At 58.2% G+C, this 17,425-nt stretch overlaps 2 protein-coding genes across 2 annotated transcripts; both read right to left on the bottom strand.

Annotated features, from left to right (window-relative positions):
- Positions 1-1,797: 1,797 nt before the first annotated feature.
- On the bottom strand, positions 1,798-9,001 carry SLC27A5 (solute carrier family 27 member 5). The gene is made up of 10 exons (XM_007957001.2): positions 8,314-9,001; positions 7,789-7,998; positions 7,262-7,420; positions 5,035-5,159; positions 3,848-4,042; positions 3,670-3,760; positions 2,805-3,003; positions 2,389-2,486; positions 2,061-2,191; positions 1,798-1,974 (listed from the first exon to the last, which is right to left on the bottom strand). Exons 1-10 carry the CDS (start codon positions 8,999-9,001, stop codon positions 1,798-1,800), a joined length of 2,073 nt encoding a protein of 690 aa, XP_007955192.1.
- A 1,988-nt stretch (positions 9,002-10,989) lies between these two features.
- ZBTB45 (zinc finger and BTB domain containing 45) lies at positions 10,990-14,204 on the bottom strand. The gene is made up of 2 exons (XM_007957000.1): positions 12,932-14,204; positions 10,990-11,246 (listed from the first exon to the last, which is right to left on the bottom strand). Exons 1-2 carry the CDS (start codon positions 14,202-14,204, stop codon positions 10,990-10,992), a joined length of 1,530 nt encoding a protein of 509 aa, XP_007955191.1.
- Positions 14,205-17,425: the final 3,221 nt, after the last annotated feature.

Here is a 17,425-nt window from a genome sequence, read left to right as displayed (position 1 = left end):
TGGGAAGGAAGGTTGAGCAATCTTCTTCCATAGTGATACCGCCTCGGAAACCCAAGGAGGGTCGCTCTTAGCCCGCGACTCAACGCACATAACAACATAAGGAGCTCCAGTGGCGCAGTGCATAAGTCATTTGACTGCTAACAGGAGGTTGGCAGTTCAAACCCTACAGCCCCTCAGCCGAAAGTGATGAGATGACCTACTTTCACAAATATTTACCACCTTAGAAACTGAGTGGAGGTTGCTATGAATCAGAATTGACTCGATGGAAGTGGATTTTGTTTTGTTTTGTTTTAGCAGCCCATACCTTTTGCCTACAGCTCCCACAATGTCCACGTGGCACTTCCGGTCCTTGAGTCCGCAGAGACTCCATTTTCCAGCGGTCTGGGTCCCTGCGTGCCCCTGCTTAGAGCTCTCACAAGTAGCTGGGACTTCCGTCTGGTTCCTGAGACAATGTACAATCTCTCTCTCGGAGCCCTTGGCGTTTGCTCAGTTTCCTTGCTCCTCATCCCTGTCTAAGGCTCCTACACTGTTCTGTCCTTTAGCTCCCCTCCATGATACAAGGACTTGTTTCTCAGAGCCCCTGGCATTTGCTTCCTTCCTTACTCTGGTCTACAGCTCCCACAGTCACTGTGGCAGTGACTGCACAGCATGATGCAAAATACACTGCAAAAGCCTTGGTGCTTGGGAGTTCCTGCCTACAACACCCACAGTTCCCCATGATTCACTTTTCATCCCTTTAACTACCACAGATTCATTTCCCAAAGGGCTTGGCACCCACCAAAACCATACCCACTGCTGTGGAGTTGATTCAGACTCCTAGTGACCCTATAGGGCACAGAATTGCTCTACAGTGTTTCAAAGGCTGTAAGTTTTTATGGAAGCTGACTGCCACATCTTTGTCCTGTTGATAGGCTGGTGGGTTCCAGTTGTTTCCCTTTCAATTCAGAACTGAGCGCTTTCACCACTGTGCAACAAAGTCTCTGGCACTTGCCTGTCCCTGCCACAAAATCAAAAGAACCCCAAACCTGTTGCCATCAGTTGATTCTGACTCTGATCCTACAGGCCAGAGTACCACTGCCTCATTGGGTTTCCAAGGCTGTAATCCTTCTGTAAGCCAACTGCCACATCTTTTCCCCAGAAGCCTCTGACTTTTCAGTTATTAGCAGGCAAGTGCTTTAACCACTGCACCATCCGGGCTCCCTGTGTACCCGGATGAGTCAATGCTTCATGGTCCATGCCTTGTCCCTAGAGTCTATGTACATACTGTTCCCTCTGCCAAAGCTTCTGTTACCTCCTGTTCACCAGCTGGGCCTCATCAGAGTGCCCATCAAGGCACGTCTGACCACCTCCTGAAGACCAAAGGTCACAGAGGCACCGCCCATATTCACTGCCCTGCATCGGCTACACGCTGGGCCCCCTCAATGACACCAGAGTCAAAGCTCTCGTTTCGGCACCCCGGGGTGCTGTGCAGCTGGCCACATCCTCCCCCCAGCCCTGATCCTTCCCAGACAGAGCCCCCTCTCCTGGCAGCTGCAGTCCCAGCAGAGAGGAAGGGAGTCCCTGCACGTGACCCCTCACTTGTTTTTCTACCCATGCAGTTATCTCTGTGCACATCTGGGTTTATTCTCCCTGTCCCCAGGTCCAGGGACCTCATTTTCCACAATGTGCCTGGGAATGTGGCTAGTCTTGGATGCATGCTGACCTCATGCAGGTACAGGGTGGAGGGGGACACTATGGCTAGGCTGGGGGTCAGCATGGTGCCCTGCCCCTGGAGGTGGCTCACAGGGCACTAGGGGTTCAGAGTCTCCAGGTCCCGTTGCACACAGCTTTGTACGTGTCTGCTGTCAGGGGCTGGAAGGCCTGGGCCTGGTGGTCCAGTATGTACAGGGGGTCAGTGATGGTGCCCACATCGAAGCCTTCACGCACCAGTCGAGACTTCATCAGCTTGAAGGTGCCGGTGAGCTCTAGAGCATCCTGCAGACATAGCGACCACAAACCCTTGACTGTGACGCCCATGGCTGTGGCACTCCACCCACCTGCTCTGGCTGCCCTGGGCTCACCTGGATACGGATGAAGTGGGGGACAGCGTATGCAGGGAGCCAAGCACAGACATACTGGTACAGCTGCTGCCCGTCGAATGTTTGGCTGGGGGCCAGCTGCACGGCAGCCATGCCCACCTTGCCCTCACAACCTAGGAAGTACACCAATCACTACTGTCCTCGTCACGCTAGTCCTCGTCTCACCTGTAAGCACGCGGGGGCTCAAGGCTGACCCTCTTGCCTGGCCCAGCTCCACGGTGGCCCAGAGGTTCCCCACCGCTAACATGGGAATAACAACCCTCCATGCACAAGGTGGGTGAAGCATTAAAATCAGGGTAACCCTCCGCACCTGGCACCGATACGCCATAGACGTTCACATCTTGCAGGAAGTCCACGAGTAACAACACTTTCTCCACTTCCCGCGTGGACACGTTTTCCCCCTTCCATCTAAGAGGGCAAAGCCAGCATCTGTAACCATGTCTCTGGGGAGGAGGAGAATTCCCCCCACTCCAGCAAGGTGTAGACCCCTCCTGAAGGGTCCGGAACCCCGGCTTCCCCAGCCCCGCCTTCTCCCGGCTCGGGAAGCCCGGTGGCCTCGCCCCCAGCGCACGCCCCGCCTCCAGCGGAACAGGAAGCCCTGCGCCCCGCGCTCCTTACGCCGAAAGTCGATCGTCCCACAAGCCCTGCCCCGCCAGGTTCGGGAAGGACTTGGAATCCCAGCTGGTTATGCTCCTCCCAGTCCCGCCCGCAAAAGCCGCACCGCACCGGAAGGTGTCTCCGAGGCGGTCGCGGAAGTAGAGGAAGCCCTCGCGGTCCATGGCCATCACATCTCCAGTGTTAAAGTAAACGTCGCCCGGGCGCCTCACGTCCCGTACCAACTTCCGTTCCGTCAGCTCTCGGGGGCCGTGGTAGCCCGGAAAGGGGGCGTATTTAGTCACTCGTGTCACAAGGAGACCTGCCTCCCCTGAAGATTGGAGTAACCGAAAAACTCAGTCAGGTAATAACTGTGAACAAGAATCCCAGGAGCCCACCAGCCGCCGCCCGGGGTTTTTCCCCAGCGGTGGCCTCTTCATCACCTAGGACCCTGCCAAAGACAAAAGGGGAGAGAGAGAGACCCAGAGATAGAGGGAGAGAAACGCAGAGTCAGGGAGGTCTAGAGATGAGGGGAGAGAGACACACAAGAGACCCACAGATAGGGAGATAGACTCTGAAAGACAGACATGAGGAGAGATGCAGAGGCCAGAGAGACAGAGACGGTTGGAGACAGAGAAGGGAAGAGCCAGAGACACGGGCAGGAAGACACAGAAAACCAAAGACTGAAGCAAGAGAGCCCAGGACAAACAGGAAAAGAGTAATAGGGAGGGACGAGGAACAGAGACAAATGGAGATGAAAAAAGGGACACAGCTAGAGTCTTGCAAGGCCCCAGGAGAGAAGACACAAGGACAGAATTCAGGACAAGAGGAGATTGATGACTGGGAGCTCACAATCCCAACAGAAAGCTCAAGAGAACTTAGAGACAGTCGCTCAGAAGCCCAGAGTGAGAGACTGAGGCAGTGGGAGCTGGGGGACAGCCAAGAGGCAGAGGGCTCCAGAACAGTGGCCAGATCGGCTGGAGAGAGCGCCCCCTACCTGGCTCCACAGGGATGCAGAAGCCATGATCATCCCTCATGGGCTCCACAGACTCCGGGTCAAACCGCAGGAGCTCAAAAGGGGACAGCCACTGTGGCAGAGGGTGGGGCGCTATCAGTACACTCCCTGTGGGTTCAGCCCCAGTCCCAGACACTAATTAGGCATCCAGTCTACTCACTTGAAGGAGGCAGCTACTCTTGCCTTGGGCCCCACAGCGCCCTGGGTAGTTGATGAAGCCAAAGTTGCCCTCTGTGGAGCCATAGCATTCCCAGATACGAATGGGGCCGAATCGCTGCTGGAACTTCTCCCACACTTCTCCCCGGAGCCCGATGCCCAAAGCAAGGCGGACCTTGTGCTTCTGGTCCTCGGGTCGCTACAGATATCCCAAGGGACGTGAAGAAGCACCCTCAGGGCATGCCCTGGCACCCTTACCTTAGGGGGGTTACCTAGGGGTCTTTACCTAGGGGTACTGCTCTCAAGTTCGTGCCTGGGGGGCAGCTTAGTGAGGTGACTGATGGCCTATATTTAGGGAGCTCCTTGGGCTTCTTACATGAAAGTAGTTACCTGGAGCCTTTACCTGGGGGGTTATCTACAGGGGGGCCCCTAAGAAGCTTGATTGGGAAGTTACCTGGGGCCTTACTTGGAGGGGTTTTCTGGGGTCCTTTACCTGGGGGATGTATACGGAGACTTGTGTGGAACTTTCACCTGGAAGGATTACTTGAGGGCCTTCCTAGAGACAAGTTACTGGGGACCAGACCTCATCTGCTCTGTAAGGATGATGCTGGCTCACATCTAGTGAGTTTACTGAGTTCTAGGCACTTTACATGTAGTTTTTGTATTTACAAATATTTAAAACCAGGTGCCCTTGAGTTGATTCTGACTCATGGTCGCCTTATGTGTGTCACAGTAGGCTCTGCAATAGCTGGGTTTTCAATTACAGGCATTCCTTTCGAGGAACCTCTGGATGGGCTCAAACCTTCAGGCTTTCGATCAGCAGCCAAGTGCATCAGCCATCTGCACCACCCAGGGACTCCAACATGTATGTAGCTCATTTAATTCTCAGCACTCCTAGAGGTGGTGGCTGTTATTATCCCTGTTCTCCAAATGAGGACACAGAGGCTGAGGGAGGGGAAGTCACCTGCCCAAGGCAGCATGGCCGGTCAATGAACGAACCACAAGAACCTTGTGTGGGACTCTATCTGGAACCCTTGCCTGGGGTGTTTTACCTGAAGGACCTTGCTTAAATCCTATACTTTGATCTTCACCTAAGATCTTTATTTGGCACATCATCTGGATGTCTGTACCTGGGGGTTCACCACGGAACTCTAACAGCCTCACCCAGGGTCCTCTCCCAAGAGCCCTTACCTGGGGAACATGACACAGGTACCGCAGGATCTCACCCACATATATGATCACAGTCACACCATGCTTCCGACAGTCATCCCAAAAGCTGGAGGCAGAGAATTTAGGGGCCAGGATGCAAGTGGCTCCTGAGGGGAGGGTTAATGGGATTCAGGTCATGTTTCTAAGCCACTGTGAAAACCTCTTTCATTCTCTGAGTGTGGTCCCTGGAGTACAGGGACAGTGTTAGCATAGCCCCACTGCACGTGTGGGAACAGCTCAGTGGATAGTTCAAAGCACAGCTACTGGACACAGGCAGGGATAGGTCTGAATCCCATCTGAAGGATGAATGAAAAGGGTGCTCGGTTACAAAAAGAACACCCAGTAAGTGAGGGCTGCAAACACTAATCACTGTTGAAGATGATCAAAGATTTATAAAACCCCAGTGGGGCTAACTGATGGCTTTGATCACGGATGGGAGATATTTGAGGTCTTACCTGGGGGTGATTAGCTCGAATGTGTGGGTAAGAAGGTAAGTCCATGGGTGAATGGATGGGTAATGGATGTATAGATGGATCAATGGATCAACACTTGGGTAAATCTATTTCAGGGGTCAGCACGTTCACTCCAGGGAAGTGTGCCCTTCTTTCCTGATCCTACCCTATGCAGCTTTTTCTGTGGCAGGTGTTCTTACCTCACCTCTAACCTTCACCAAAATTCTGCAAGCTAAATATCACCATCCACACACCCAAACGGGCAACTGCTCATATGCCTTTGGAGGTAATGAGTATTTGTCTTTGAGGCCATATTTTTGGCGGGGAGGTAAAATATAATGCCCTCTCAGTGAAAACGTTTCCTACGCCAAATCCTTGAAAATGACACCTCTGTTAACATCCCCTAATGAAACGTGTGATACAAGAAAGCCTTTCAAGGGCAGGTAAAATGGGAAAGGCCCTCAAAAGGGATAGGGAGCTGTCACCATCTGAACCTCCCAATCCATCTTAGCATCTCTAAGGACAACAGGCATGGGCTGCCTCCAGTGAGGTGAATTCGGAAGCACACAGCACCCCCAGGAAGGTTCTTGCCAAGAATAACTGAACCTGAATCTAAGATGCCTCGAAAGGGAATTTCCAGCCTAACAGAAAATGCAGGAGAGGAGCAGAGACCTAACAAGTAACTACAGTGGGAAGTTTGTTTAGCTGCAAAAAGACAATTAGACAACTGGGGAAATTTGAAGACGGAGTGGGAAGTAGATGATATTAAAGGATTACTGTTAATTTTGTCAGATGTAATGATCACTTTGTGGTTACATTGTTAAAGTCCTTATATGTTGAAGATACCTGCAGTATTTATAAACAAAAACATACAAAGTCTAGGATTTGCTCTAAAATAATTTTTAAAATAGGGAAGTTTGTAGGAGATAAAACTGGCCACAGGTTAACAGTTGTTGAACCTGGGTGAGGATATGTAGGACGACATCAAACTATTCTATTTTTGTGGATGTCTGAAATTTTTCATAATGAAATGTTTTAAAAATGAGTAAAAATAGAGTAAAAAAGACAACAACAACAAAACCTAGGTGTCACTGAGCAGATTCTGACTCATGCTGACATCATGTGTCAGTAAAACTGTGCTCTGTAGGGTTATCAATGTGCTCCGTGGCTTATCAATGGCTGATTTTTTTAGTCATAGATAACAGGCCTTTCTGCCAAGGTACCCCTGGGGAGCTCAAACTTCCAACCTTTCTGTTAGTAGCCAAGCCCATTAACTGTGAAACAGAGGGACTTCAGGAAAAGGCAAGTGGGAGGTGATATATGAAACAAATACAGCCAAGTGCTGATGGTGGCTGAAGCTGGGTGGTGCCTATGTGAAGATTCATTGTTAAGTGTGTGTGTTTAGAAATTTCTGAGTGTGTACAGAAATTAACATAATAAAAATTCGAAAACAATTCCAAGTCAGGTATCCAGGGAGACATCTCTATGACCTACCAGGAGCCTTCAGAGGCCTGCCTGGATGCCTGTGGCTGTCCCTCATTCCAGCTCTCGTCACCTCATAACTAAAGCACAACCATTAGGGAATGTGTGGGTATCTAAGCCTCTTTTCAAGTGGTCCTGGGACTTAGGTGAGTTCCTTCCCAAAGCTGAGAACTGGGGTGGCAGGTAGCCTATGAGGTCTCGTCAACTTGACAGCCCCACCTCAAAGCACACTCTGGGATTCTGTGGATTGGAGGCGTCCCCAGGGAAGGGCTTACCCAGATGTAGGACTCCAAGGACTCCAAGGATGAGCCCCGTTGTGTGGTATAGAGGCAGGGCCGTGTAGATGACATCCTGAGCTGTAACCCCACACACGGACAGGAGACTTACTACGTGCAGCAGCCGCTCATGTGTGTAGATGACCGGCTTTGGGAGTCCTAGGGGACGAAGGAGCAGGAAGGGTGCAGAGGTGAAGGGGTACTGAAGTGGAATGGGTCAAAGATGGACCAGCAGACGCGTGGGATCTCTACCATCAGGGTTGTACTGGGTTTGCGGTTCTCCGATGTGGTCAAGTATGAGGATTCAGGGTTGGCTTTGGGGGGACAAATGGGATTTGTGGATCATCAGCCAAAAACAGAAGCAGTATTTCAGTGCTGAACCCTGGAATCACGCTGGTGGCTGGGGAGGGAGATCAGGTCAGGTCGTGTGGGATGAAAGGGTAGACCAGGTTTCAGAGGTCAAGTGTGAGGCACAGGTCAGGGCGAGAATTCGGAGGCCAGAGACCAGGGCTACTGAGGGCTCTTACCGGTGGTTCCTGAGGTGTAGATGAACAGGACAGGGTCTTTCTGGGTGATCCCTGTACGGAGGTGAGCAGGCACCGGGACCGAGGGAGCAGCATCCAGGGCGGCCCCCAGAGCCCCCACGCCTGGCGTTGGGGACACCTTGCTGAGGTAGAAGCAGCGGACGTTCTCAGCCTGCAGCTGAAGAAGGACCTCCTCTAGGTGTTCCCGGAGGTCTGCAGGGACCGGTGAGAGAGAGACTGAGGCAAGGGCCACCTGAGTTGGGAGTGGGGACCCTGAAACCCAGAGATAGGGACAGGACCTCCTGACACAGAGAGGCAGCTAGCAAAGGGAGAAAGCTTTCACGTTCTTTGGTAGCGATTCCACGATGGGTGTTTTTGTGGCGAAAAGGATGAAACACGTTGTGAAATAAAGCAAAATTGACGCCCTCAGGATTCCCTTGAACTCTAGGTGGCTCTGTGTTCAGCCTCCATTGCCATTCTTTGGACAGTCTGCCCCTGCCCCCTTCACTGACCATGAGGGGCTCTTACCTAGGTCGACCACCAGCAGCCGGGCCCCAGAGCTCAGGACGGCATGGACCAGAGGACCCCCCCGGCTGTGCGGGTTGATCCAGGCTACAGGGCAGCCCAGCTTGGCCAGCCCCAGCAACAAGCCCAGGGCAGGGATGGCCTGGGAGGGCAGGACCAGGAGGGCAGTCGGCTCCCTAACAGACAGGCCGTCAGAGCTGCCCAACTCGGCCTTGAGGGCCCACGCTGCCTGGCATGCCTGGGCATCCAGCTCTCCGAAGGTGACTGCGTGACCCCCAGGCCCCGTGCACACCAAGGGCACGTGGTCAGGCCGTTCCCGCACCCACTGCTCAAAGGCATCCACAAAGGTGTGGGGCGGCCGCCGGCTCAGCCGGACTTGCACCTGTAGCCTCAGGTAGATGCTCCGGACCAGGAAGGCCACATCGGCCGGCAGCCAGCGCAGCCCTGGGGGCACCCGTGGTGGGAGCAGGGCCAGTGTGACCGCCGCCACAGTCAGGTTGAGCCAGTGGGGTACCCAGGGGCCAAGCCAGGGCCGCGCCAGAACAGCTGAGCCAAGCAGAATTCCACAGGTGGTGTCCCCCAGCAACCAGCGCAGTGCCAGGGCCACCACTGCCAGCCCCGGGGACTGCCCGAGGGCCCATGGCAGCAGGAACAGCGGCAGCAGCAGGCCCAGCCTCAGCCCAACGCCCATGGCACCGGCTCCTCCTCAGAGTGGCAGTGGTGCAGCCTCACCACCACCCCAGGGGCTGTTTCTGACCTCTGCACCCTGGGGCAGCACAACAGGCTGCCTCCTAGAAACTGCTGACTATGACGGCCTGTTTGTTTTGCTCTGCTGGCCACTGCTTGGCTCCAGTTCCTATCTGTCCCTGACCACCTGGGCCCCACTCCTGTCCTCATCTGTAGGCACCCCTCCTGTCATCCCTTTGCCTCTGCCATCATCTCACTGACCTGTCACCCCTGTGATGGCCTCTGTTCCCCTCTGCCACTGTGACTGACTTCTGAGGACCCAGCTCCTGTCCCCTTCATTGGTACTAGCAGGCTCCTGCCATCCCTCCATGCTGTCCTTCATACCCAGCCCTGATGCTCTCCAGATGTCCCTGCTCCAAGGCTGGCGTCTCCCCCGCCCTTCTCCCCACACATCCAGTGTGCACCAGGCAAAGTCTTGCCCTCGGGGAGCAGACAGTTCAGTCTTCAAAACTGAAGGAAAACAAGTGTGATCTCGCCAGAAGCACCAGCTGGAAGGCATGCCTAAGAGGGAGGTGCTCCTGTGTACAAAGTTAACCCACAGGGAGATGGGCTTCAACCAGGCTACACCCCAAGCCACAGGACCTTGGATCCTGAGCTGCTGAGAGAGTAGGACTCAGCTACAGCCTTGGTGTCATGAACCTGGGAGCTCAAGCCCCTGCTAGTAAACAGCCCACACTCAGTAAGTGAGCAGGAGTGGTGCTGGAATTCAAACCCAGTTCTGTGGGCAGGGGCTGGGACACCCCGTGGTTGGACTGGGAAGCCTAACCTTGGCCCTTAACCTCCAGGAGTGGGCTGGGCTGAGAGGAAATGCAGTTGGTCAGGTCGCCCCATTGGGCCAGCTGGTAGGTGTGGCCAGGGGCTGTCCCACCAGCTTGCACTCTCCTCCCCCCAGCAGCTCCAGACCCTTAGGCCTAGCACCCAGGCCAGGAGACTCCCAGCAGAGAGAGAGCACGCTCCCCAAGGCAGGCAGCCAGGTGGACAAGCTGGGGCTGTCTTCAGCTGCCCATTGGCCCAACTCCCATACCACCCCAGAACTTGCACTCCCAGTGGCCAAGACACCCTGACCTCAAAGCTCTCCAGGGCCCCCAAAAGGTACTTGACCAATATAACTGTCCGATGGGGGTGGGGTGGGAGTCTTACATCCAAAGGCCCCCCAACAGTCTGGCTGGAGGATCTGGGGGCCTGGAAATGTTCATGGTGGGCAGCAGCCAGGATCCCATAGGTGACCTCCCTCTCCAAGACCCACCTCAGACAGGGCAGAACCTGCCCTTCCGCCCAGGACCCAGGCCTCCGAGAGCAAAGTGCCAGCCACGTGCCCATTTCTTCCCCAGGTTCCCAGAACACAGGCCCAGGATGACAGCAGGAAGCTGGTGCTGGGCAGGGGACGCTGCCCAGAGACGGGTGGGCCGAGCCTGACGTGCAGTCTGGGGGAGACACCCATGGTCCTGGTACTCACAGCTCAGGGCCCACAGTTCACAGTCCTTTATTATGTCCCAAGGCCCAGCCCCAAGTCCTTGGTGGGTCCACCCAACCCCCTTAGGCACCCAATGAAGGAGGGATATCCTGCTGGGGGGAAACGCCGGGCCTCACCCCACCCACGCAGGAAGGGAAGAGGGTAATGTGAACTAGGAGAGGAGCCATGAGGCAGGGCCCACCTCCAGGAGTCTGAGCTTGGTCCCCGTCTCAGAAGTGCTTGGGTTCCCGGAGGGTCCTAGTATGTAAGAGGAGATAAAGAGGGCTGGTCCCCATCAGGTCTGGAAAAGGGATGGAAGCAGGGCAGAACCTGCGCTCAGGAGCCTACGTGATCTGGTGGTGGAAGCATGGTTAAGAGTGGAAGCCGTGGGTTTGGCTAGCCCTGGGCACAGGGCACCGCCAGGCTAGGCCTGAGGAGACGCGGGGGCGTGGCCTCGCTGTGGCCGTGAGCTCGGCCGATCAGGGAGCGGGGTGCGCCGCCAGGTGGCGCTCCAGCAGAGCGCGGTGCGAGAAGACCTTGCCGCAGGCAGGGCAAGGCGCCCGCTCCGGGCGGTGCGTGCGCATGTGCACGTTGAGGGAGCTCTTCTGCGTGAAGCGCTTGGCGCAGACCGCGCACTGGAAGGCTCGCACGCCTGTGTGCGTGACCATGTGCTTGAGCAGGTAGTCGCGCAGCGAGAAGGATCGCCAGCAGACAGCACACTGGTGCGGCTTCTCCCCTGCGGGTGAAAGGACAGGCCGCGGGCACATCAGCTGGGCAGAAGCCCCCTGACGCCCCTGCCCAACCCGAGTCCCCCGCCCACTACCCGTCACCCCAGGATCATCGTACCGAGCAGGGACCCCTATTCCCTAATTCCTAGGCTTCCCTTCACCCCGGGCCAAGACACACATCAGGTTTCCTCCCCACCTTTGCACCCCAAACAGCACCATGGCCGGCTTTGGGAGGCACTCGGGAGGCTTAGCTTCACGACAATCCCTAACCCCATTCCCGTCATGCCCTGAGTCTCCTTGACTCTAAGCTGGTCTCAGTTCTGAAGACACTCTGGAAAGGCCCCCTCATCCCTACGCGAGGAGAGACCCGCCCCCTTCCTGCAGGAAGCCCTTCTGTCCAGACCCCGCCTGCTGGAATGTCTCCGGGGTGACACATCTGTCTGGACCCCTCAGCTTGGATCCAGGGAGGGTAGTCAGTCTTGGTCGGCCGCAGGGGTCTGCAGGGCACTGCCTGCCGGAGGGTCCCGCCTGACCAACCAGGTCGGAGCACCCTTCAGGCAAAGCCCACACTGCCTTGGGGCCTCAGAAGGGCCCCACGCACTGACCACCCAGCACTCCTTGTACCTACCACCTTCCTTCTGCCCTTCTGTCCTCTCCCCATCCTCCCAAAGCAGTTCAAGGGAGATCTGATGCTTTAAAGCACAGCACTCCCCAGTTCAGAACATTCCAACTGCTTCACCTCCACTCACCGTGAACCCCAAGTCCCTGCCCCTGCAGATCTTCACACATACACAGGCACTCCACTCCCCACTGTGGAGTGGCCTTCCAGTGAAGTCTCTGCTCTCCTTGACAAAACCAAGCTCAGCCTTAACCCAGCACGCCTGTCCCCTACCACCTTGGCCCTGGCTCAGCACAGCCAGCCCCACTTCCGAGCTCCACCGTCGCACACTTGCCACCTCCCTAGACCCTGCACAGCCCTGTGTTGGTCTGAGGGGACCTTGCTGCAGCCGTGGTGAAGCCCCCTCTCTCCTCCCTTCTCTGTGTGGAGTGCCTAAGTCGCAGCGCCTCCCTCCTTCCACCTGGGCAGTGGGTCCTCAGGCCCCAATCTGGCCCCTCTCTGCCAGTGCCCCATGCTCTCCTGAGGTCAGTGCACTCCCCCACAACCCCTGACCCAGTGTCATCCAGAGAGGGCCCAGCCTAGCCAGAGCTAAGTGGGCCTAAGGCTCCCACTAAAGGCTAAAGGCTCTGCCACCATCTTTCCAAACGCCCTGGGCAGGTTCCTGCTTCCCCCATCCAGCCTCAGAAGCCTCATCGGTAAATCCAGGTGGTGGGACAGACAGGGAGGAGCACTCTGTTGCCTGCTCTCCCCGACTCAGTCTGCCCACAGGTAGCGTACTTGAGCTACTGAGGCTCCCTGGGGTCACCAAAGAGAGACAGGCCTGGATGGGAAGGATCCCCAGTTTACAGAGGGAAACCAGTCCTGGAGCCTTGTGGCTCCCTCAGCAACCGTCCCTGTTGTCTGTGGGGCCCTAGGACCACATAACCAGGAGGGACAAAGAGAGCCTGCACCAAGAGCCCCATGTGCACCTGGACCCTACCCCGCCCCTCCAGGAGTGAACTTCCAATGACCAGAGACCAAGGTGCCCACCAAGGTGCCCAGAGAGCCAGGCATGGAGGTCCTGCCCCAGCTCACCGGAGTGGATGAACATGTGCTTGGTGTAGTTCTTCCGCGAGCTGAAGGTTTTGCGACAGTGGGTGCACTCATAGGCTGGCGTCTCCGAGCCTGAGCCACGTGCGGGGGTACCCGAAGGGGCCGGAGCAGGCGCAGGTGGGGCCGGGGCCTCCCCAAGCTGAGCCCCCGGAGCCGCGTCCGGGGGCTGGAGTGGGTAGAAAGCAGGTGGGGGCGCGGGCGCTGGCCCAGAGGGTGCAGGTGGCCCAGGAGCACCCAGGTGAAAGGGGAACAGTGAGGAGGGGGGCCCAGAGGTCTTCACGCCTGGCGGGCAGGGGGCGCCCAGGACGCAGTCGGCTGGGGTGGGGGTCTCGGCAGGACAGCTCTCGGCCGCAGTTCCATCCTCATCGTGCCAGGCTGGGACGAAGCTGTCAGGGATCACCTCTTCAGCCGGTGCGGCCCCCCGGAGGAAGTCCCTCCCGGTGCCGCCATAGGCGGGGAGCCCTGCGGTCACAGGGGGCCCCTCGAGCGCGCTGTCTCCAGCAGTGGCGAGGAAGCTGGCGGCGCAGTCAGGAAAGGCAGGGGGCGCCTGGCCTTCTCCGGGGCCACCGCTGCCCCCTGCTGCGTCCTCACCATCGGTCTCATCCTCTGTCTCGCCGTCATCATCATCTCCACCGTCGTCCGGGGCTGCGGAGATCGCCAGGTCCGCGTCAGACGCCTGGGCCTTGGTGGGTGCTGGCGGCTCAGGCAACTGCAGGCGCGCAGGCTGGCGCTGCTTGCGGCTGTGTGTGGCACCAGGGTGGCCTGGGGGGCGAGCGGCCAGGAGGTGGCGCAGGCGGTGGCGCAGCTGCGCGGGCGCCAGGGGCGGGGGCACCGGTGCCGGAAGGGGCGCGGGAGACGGGGTGCTCGGGGCAGGGGCGCGCGTCCGCGCGATGATCTGCGTGCACTCGTCGATGACCGTCTGGATGCGCAGCACCGACGCGGCCGTGAGCACCTGCAGTGCCTCGCCCTGCGCCACCACCAGAGAGCCGCTGTAGAGGAACTCAACGAGCTGGCGCACCGTCTGCGCAGGCACCACGGGCGGCACTCGGATCTCGGAGTGGCCGAGCAGCAGCTTGTCCTGGAAGAAGGGTGAGCCGGCAGCCAGCACGCAGCGGTGTGCTCGCAGCGAGGCTTCACGGATGCGCACGGTCACATCGCAGAAGTGCCCGCCCAACCGCTGCCCGTTGAGGGTCTCGAGCAAAGACCGAGAGAAGTTTTGCAGGTGGATGTGGTGTACTGCCTCTGCTGCCGCCATCTGCACAAGACAGGGAGGTGGGAGGAGAGGTCAGCTGGGACACACGGCACCACCTGAGGTCCATGCCTGCGCCCTCAGACCTCCCCGAGACCTCCGCAGGTTTCTTCACTTCTGCAGACCCCAGCACACTGCACACCCCTGAAAGAGGATTGGGGATAACCCCCTGCCAAATGTCTGCCTCCCTCTTCCCCATCCTTGCTGACCGAGGGCCCAGGACTCAACCTGCCCATCTCTAGCCCACCCACTTCAAGTATGCCTCCCCCGTGTCCCCTCCCCAGAGGCACCTCGGTGGAGAAGAGGCCAGGGGTTCCACCCAGAACAGGCTGCCCCTCAACCCAGAGAGCAGAGCAGACCGGACCAAACCGTGGAAACCTGCGGAAACTAAGCCCTAGCTGCGCCCTCTCCCACTCACCCATCCCCCAGCCTCTGAACATCTAAGGCCCAGTGCAGACCAGGCACTGCTACCTTAGCACAGGGTAAGGTCAAGGACTGTATGGGGAGGTCCTCCCGGGAGATAGGCAATGGAGTGGGGAGGCCCTTTTTAGGGGGTGGGAGGGGGGTTGGAGTATCCCTTCCTGGGGATGGAAGGTAGGCTGGGATGTCCTTTCCTGGGGGATGGGAGGTGGGTTGGGGTGTCCCTGGGGGATGGAAGGTAGGCTGGGGTGTCCCTTCCTAGGGGATGGGAGGTGGGTTGGGGTGTCCCTTCCTGGGGGATGGGAGGTGGGTTGGGGTGTCCCTTCCTGGGGGATGGGAGGTGAACTGGGGTGTCCCTTCCTAGATCCCCTAGGATCCCCATCCTGGGAAGGAAGCTGGGGTGTCCCTTCCTGAAGGATGGAAGGTGGGTTGAGGTGTCCATTCCTAGGGGATGGGAGATGAACTGGCGATTCCGGGAATGCATAACACAGAGGAGGATAAAAGGTGGGGCACTGGCCTGGCAGATGCCCCACATGAGGCCAGATGTGGTCCCTGGCCAATCCTAGCCCAGCTGACAGGGAGGTGCCTCCTGTGGCCTCTTGGGGGTATCGTGGGGCCTGTGGGACACAAGATGTGGGTGTGGCAGAGAGAGAAGGTGTGTGTGGACATGCGCAGGAGTACAGTGCGTGACTGGGTGGGCATAGGTGGAGTAGGCTGGCATGGCTGGGCAATCCAGAGCTTTTTGTAGACTCTTGTCCAGTGATTTGGCCACTTACTACCCTCAGGCACTGGAAAGTAGTGGTACTCCCAGGGACTGTGCCAAGCCCCTGCTACCTCGCATGCCAGGAAAGACCCCACACTCGCTGGATCTGTTTTCTCTGACAAACAAGGATAAGGCCTGAGCTGTACACACCCCCAAGCTGCAGCCGGAGGAGAGCGAGTTAGGGCGCAGGGCGCACCCTGAGATCCACCCACTCTCCACCACTCTGGTTCTGTGTGGAGTCGCACAGCCCCACAGGGAGTCCCGCTACTTCCCGTCCCTACTTCGTCGGTGTCTTTCGGGATCTCAGACTCAACTCTTCCGGCTCAAGTCCTCACCGCCTTCCGATTGCTCGGACCAGACCCCTCTGTTTCTTGCATCCCCACATCTGAGTCCCTAGCCCCCTTCGCTCACCTCCACTGTCCTGATTACTGCCAGCCTGCACCGTTGGAACAGACGCCTCGCAGGACCCCGCCGCGCCCCCCACCTCCCCGTCGATTCCCCGCGCAGCAGCCAGAGGGAGCCCGTTCAGACCTAACGCAGACCAGGACCTCGGCTCAGGTCCCTCTATGACGATGAATTCTTGGTATTCCTCAAACGGCACGTGCCATTACTTCAGCCAGAAGCACCCTTCGCGGTCTTTACTCGCCAAGCATCTAAGGGCCTTCAAGTCCGGCCCAGATGATAGGAGCCGAAACCCGCGCATCAGCTCGAAAGGACAGACCTCCGCGGACCCACTCGCCCTGCTGCCCTGCGGGCTCTGATTCTTCCTTCCAGATGCAGGGCAATCCTGGACGCCTCAGAACAAAAGCCCCCCTCTGAGACCAGGCCCCCCAATGCCACTCTCCCAACCTGACGTCGCATTCTTACCGCCACGCCTCTGCCCACTCCACCAATTGTACGCCGAGCACCCTCTCCCGTACTCCCCAGCATTGCTAGCGCCCCACCTGCGCCCCGAGCTGCACTTGTTCAACCCCCGCCGCCCTAGGGTGCCCGCCCCCGCGCCGTGCTCTGGTCCTGCAGCGCCCCCTCGCGTCCGCCGCAGCGCGCGCTCTACGACTCTCCGAGCCCAACACGAGCGCCGCTCCCCTGGCACGCGCTGTGGTCCTCGCGAGCCCAGCGGCCAGGGGATGTCCGCCCGCTCGGCTTACCTCCTGCTCCTTCTCGGGCACCTGGCCGGGCAGTGGCTGCCTCCTGCTCAGCGCCACCAAGGCCGCACTTCCGGGCCGCGGCCCAGGCGGAACCCAACTCCGCCGCGGCCGCGGCGCTGGGGAGCGCTGGTCCGGAGCACGTTTCCGGCGTTTCCATGGAGATCAGCTGCGCGGCCCGGCCGCACTTCTGGCCCCCTACCCAGATGGAACCAAAGTCTTGAATGCTGAGGCTGACAAGGCGCCGGGAAGCTCTGGACCGGAGCACGTTTCCGGCGTCACCTTGGCGACTGGACGGGAGCGGGGTCTGCGCTGTCAATCCGAAGGCCACGCCCCTGCGCGTACGCGTGAGGCTGGAGGTGGTGAGCAGTGATGGAGGACGCACGGGCGGTCTGGGATGAGGCCCTGTGGCCGGGCCGGGCCGGTTTAAACGTCGCTGCAACCACGGGAGACGGCCTTTTGCGCGTAATGCAGTGGGGACTGCAGTCGCGCTTGCCTCCTCGCCCGTCCTGCCCCATCCCCGCGCAGGGCACAGGCGAGAATGGGAAGCTGACCCCACCGCAGCCGTTGCTCCCACTCTCCTCTGCAGACGGAAGGTGGAGGCAGTCAGACCCTAGGCCCTTCAACCCCTCCAGACGATGAGTGAATGAACGAACGGGTGCGTGCCTCCTGCACGCCACACCCTGGGCCAAAATCAGAAAAGTAATGGGGAGGAGGGAGGCTGTAGTTTCACAGGCCAGCAGAGTGGCAAGGGGCCAAGCCCCGAGGACCTGAAGGCACCAGACGGCACAGAATCTATGGGAAGGGCCGTGCAGAGGAAACAGCCTCTTGTTTACTGGGTCCTGGGCTGGGACCAGCTGTGCACAGTGCCGACCAGCCAATGAGACTGGAATGGTGGG

Source organism: Orycteropus afer, unplaced genomic scaffold (genome assembly GCF_000298275.1).
Source record: "Orycteropus afer afer isolate SDZICR_OR568_19922 unplaced genomic scaffold, OryAfe1.0 scaffold00694, whole genome shotgun sequence".
Taxonomy (NCBI): domain Eukaryota; kingdom Metazoa; phylum Chordata; class Mammalia; order Tubulidentata; family Orycteropodidae; genus Orycteropus; species Orycteropus afer.
This window is presented reverse-complemented; position numbering and strand designations above follow the sequence as displayed.

Coding starts and splice junctions, on each gene's coding strand:
- SLC27A5 (XM_007957001.2), bottom strand. CDS start 9,001: ATGGGCGTTGGGCTGAGGCTGGGCCTGCTGCTGCCGCTGTTCCTGCTG. Junction 7,999..8,313: donor GCTGCTGGTGGTCGACCTAG/GTAAGAGCCCCT, acceptor CGGTCCCTGCAG/ACCTCCGGGAACACCTAGAG. Junction 3,004..3,669: donor CTGCATCCCTGTGGAGCCAG/GTAGGGGGCGCT, acceptor TCCAATCTTCAG/GGGAGGCAGGTCTCCTTGTG.
- ZBTB45 (XM_007957000.1), bottom strand. CDS start 14,204: ATGGCGGCAGCAGAGGCAGTACACCACATCCACCTGCAAAACTTCTCT. Junction 11,247..12,931: donor GCACATGTTCATCCACTCCG/GTGAGCTGGGGC, acceptor TTTCACCCGCAG/GGGAGAAGCCGCACCAGTGT.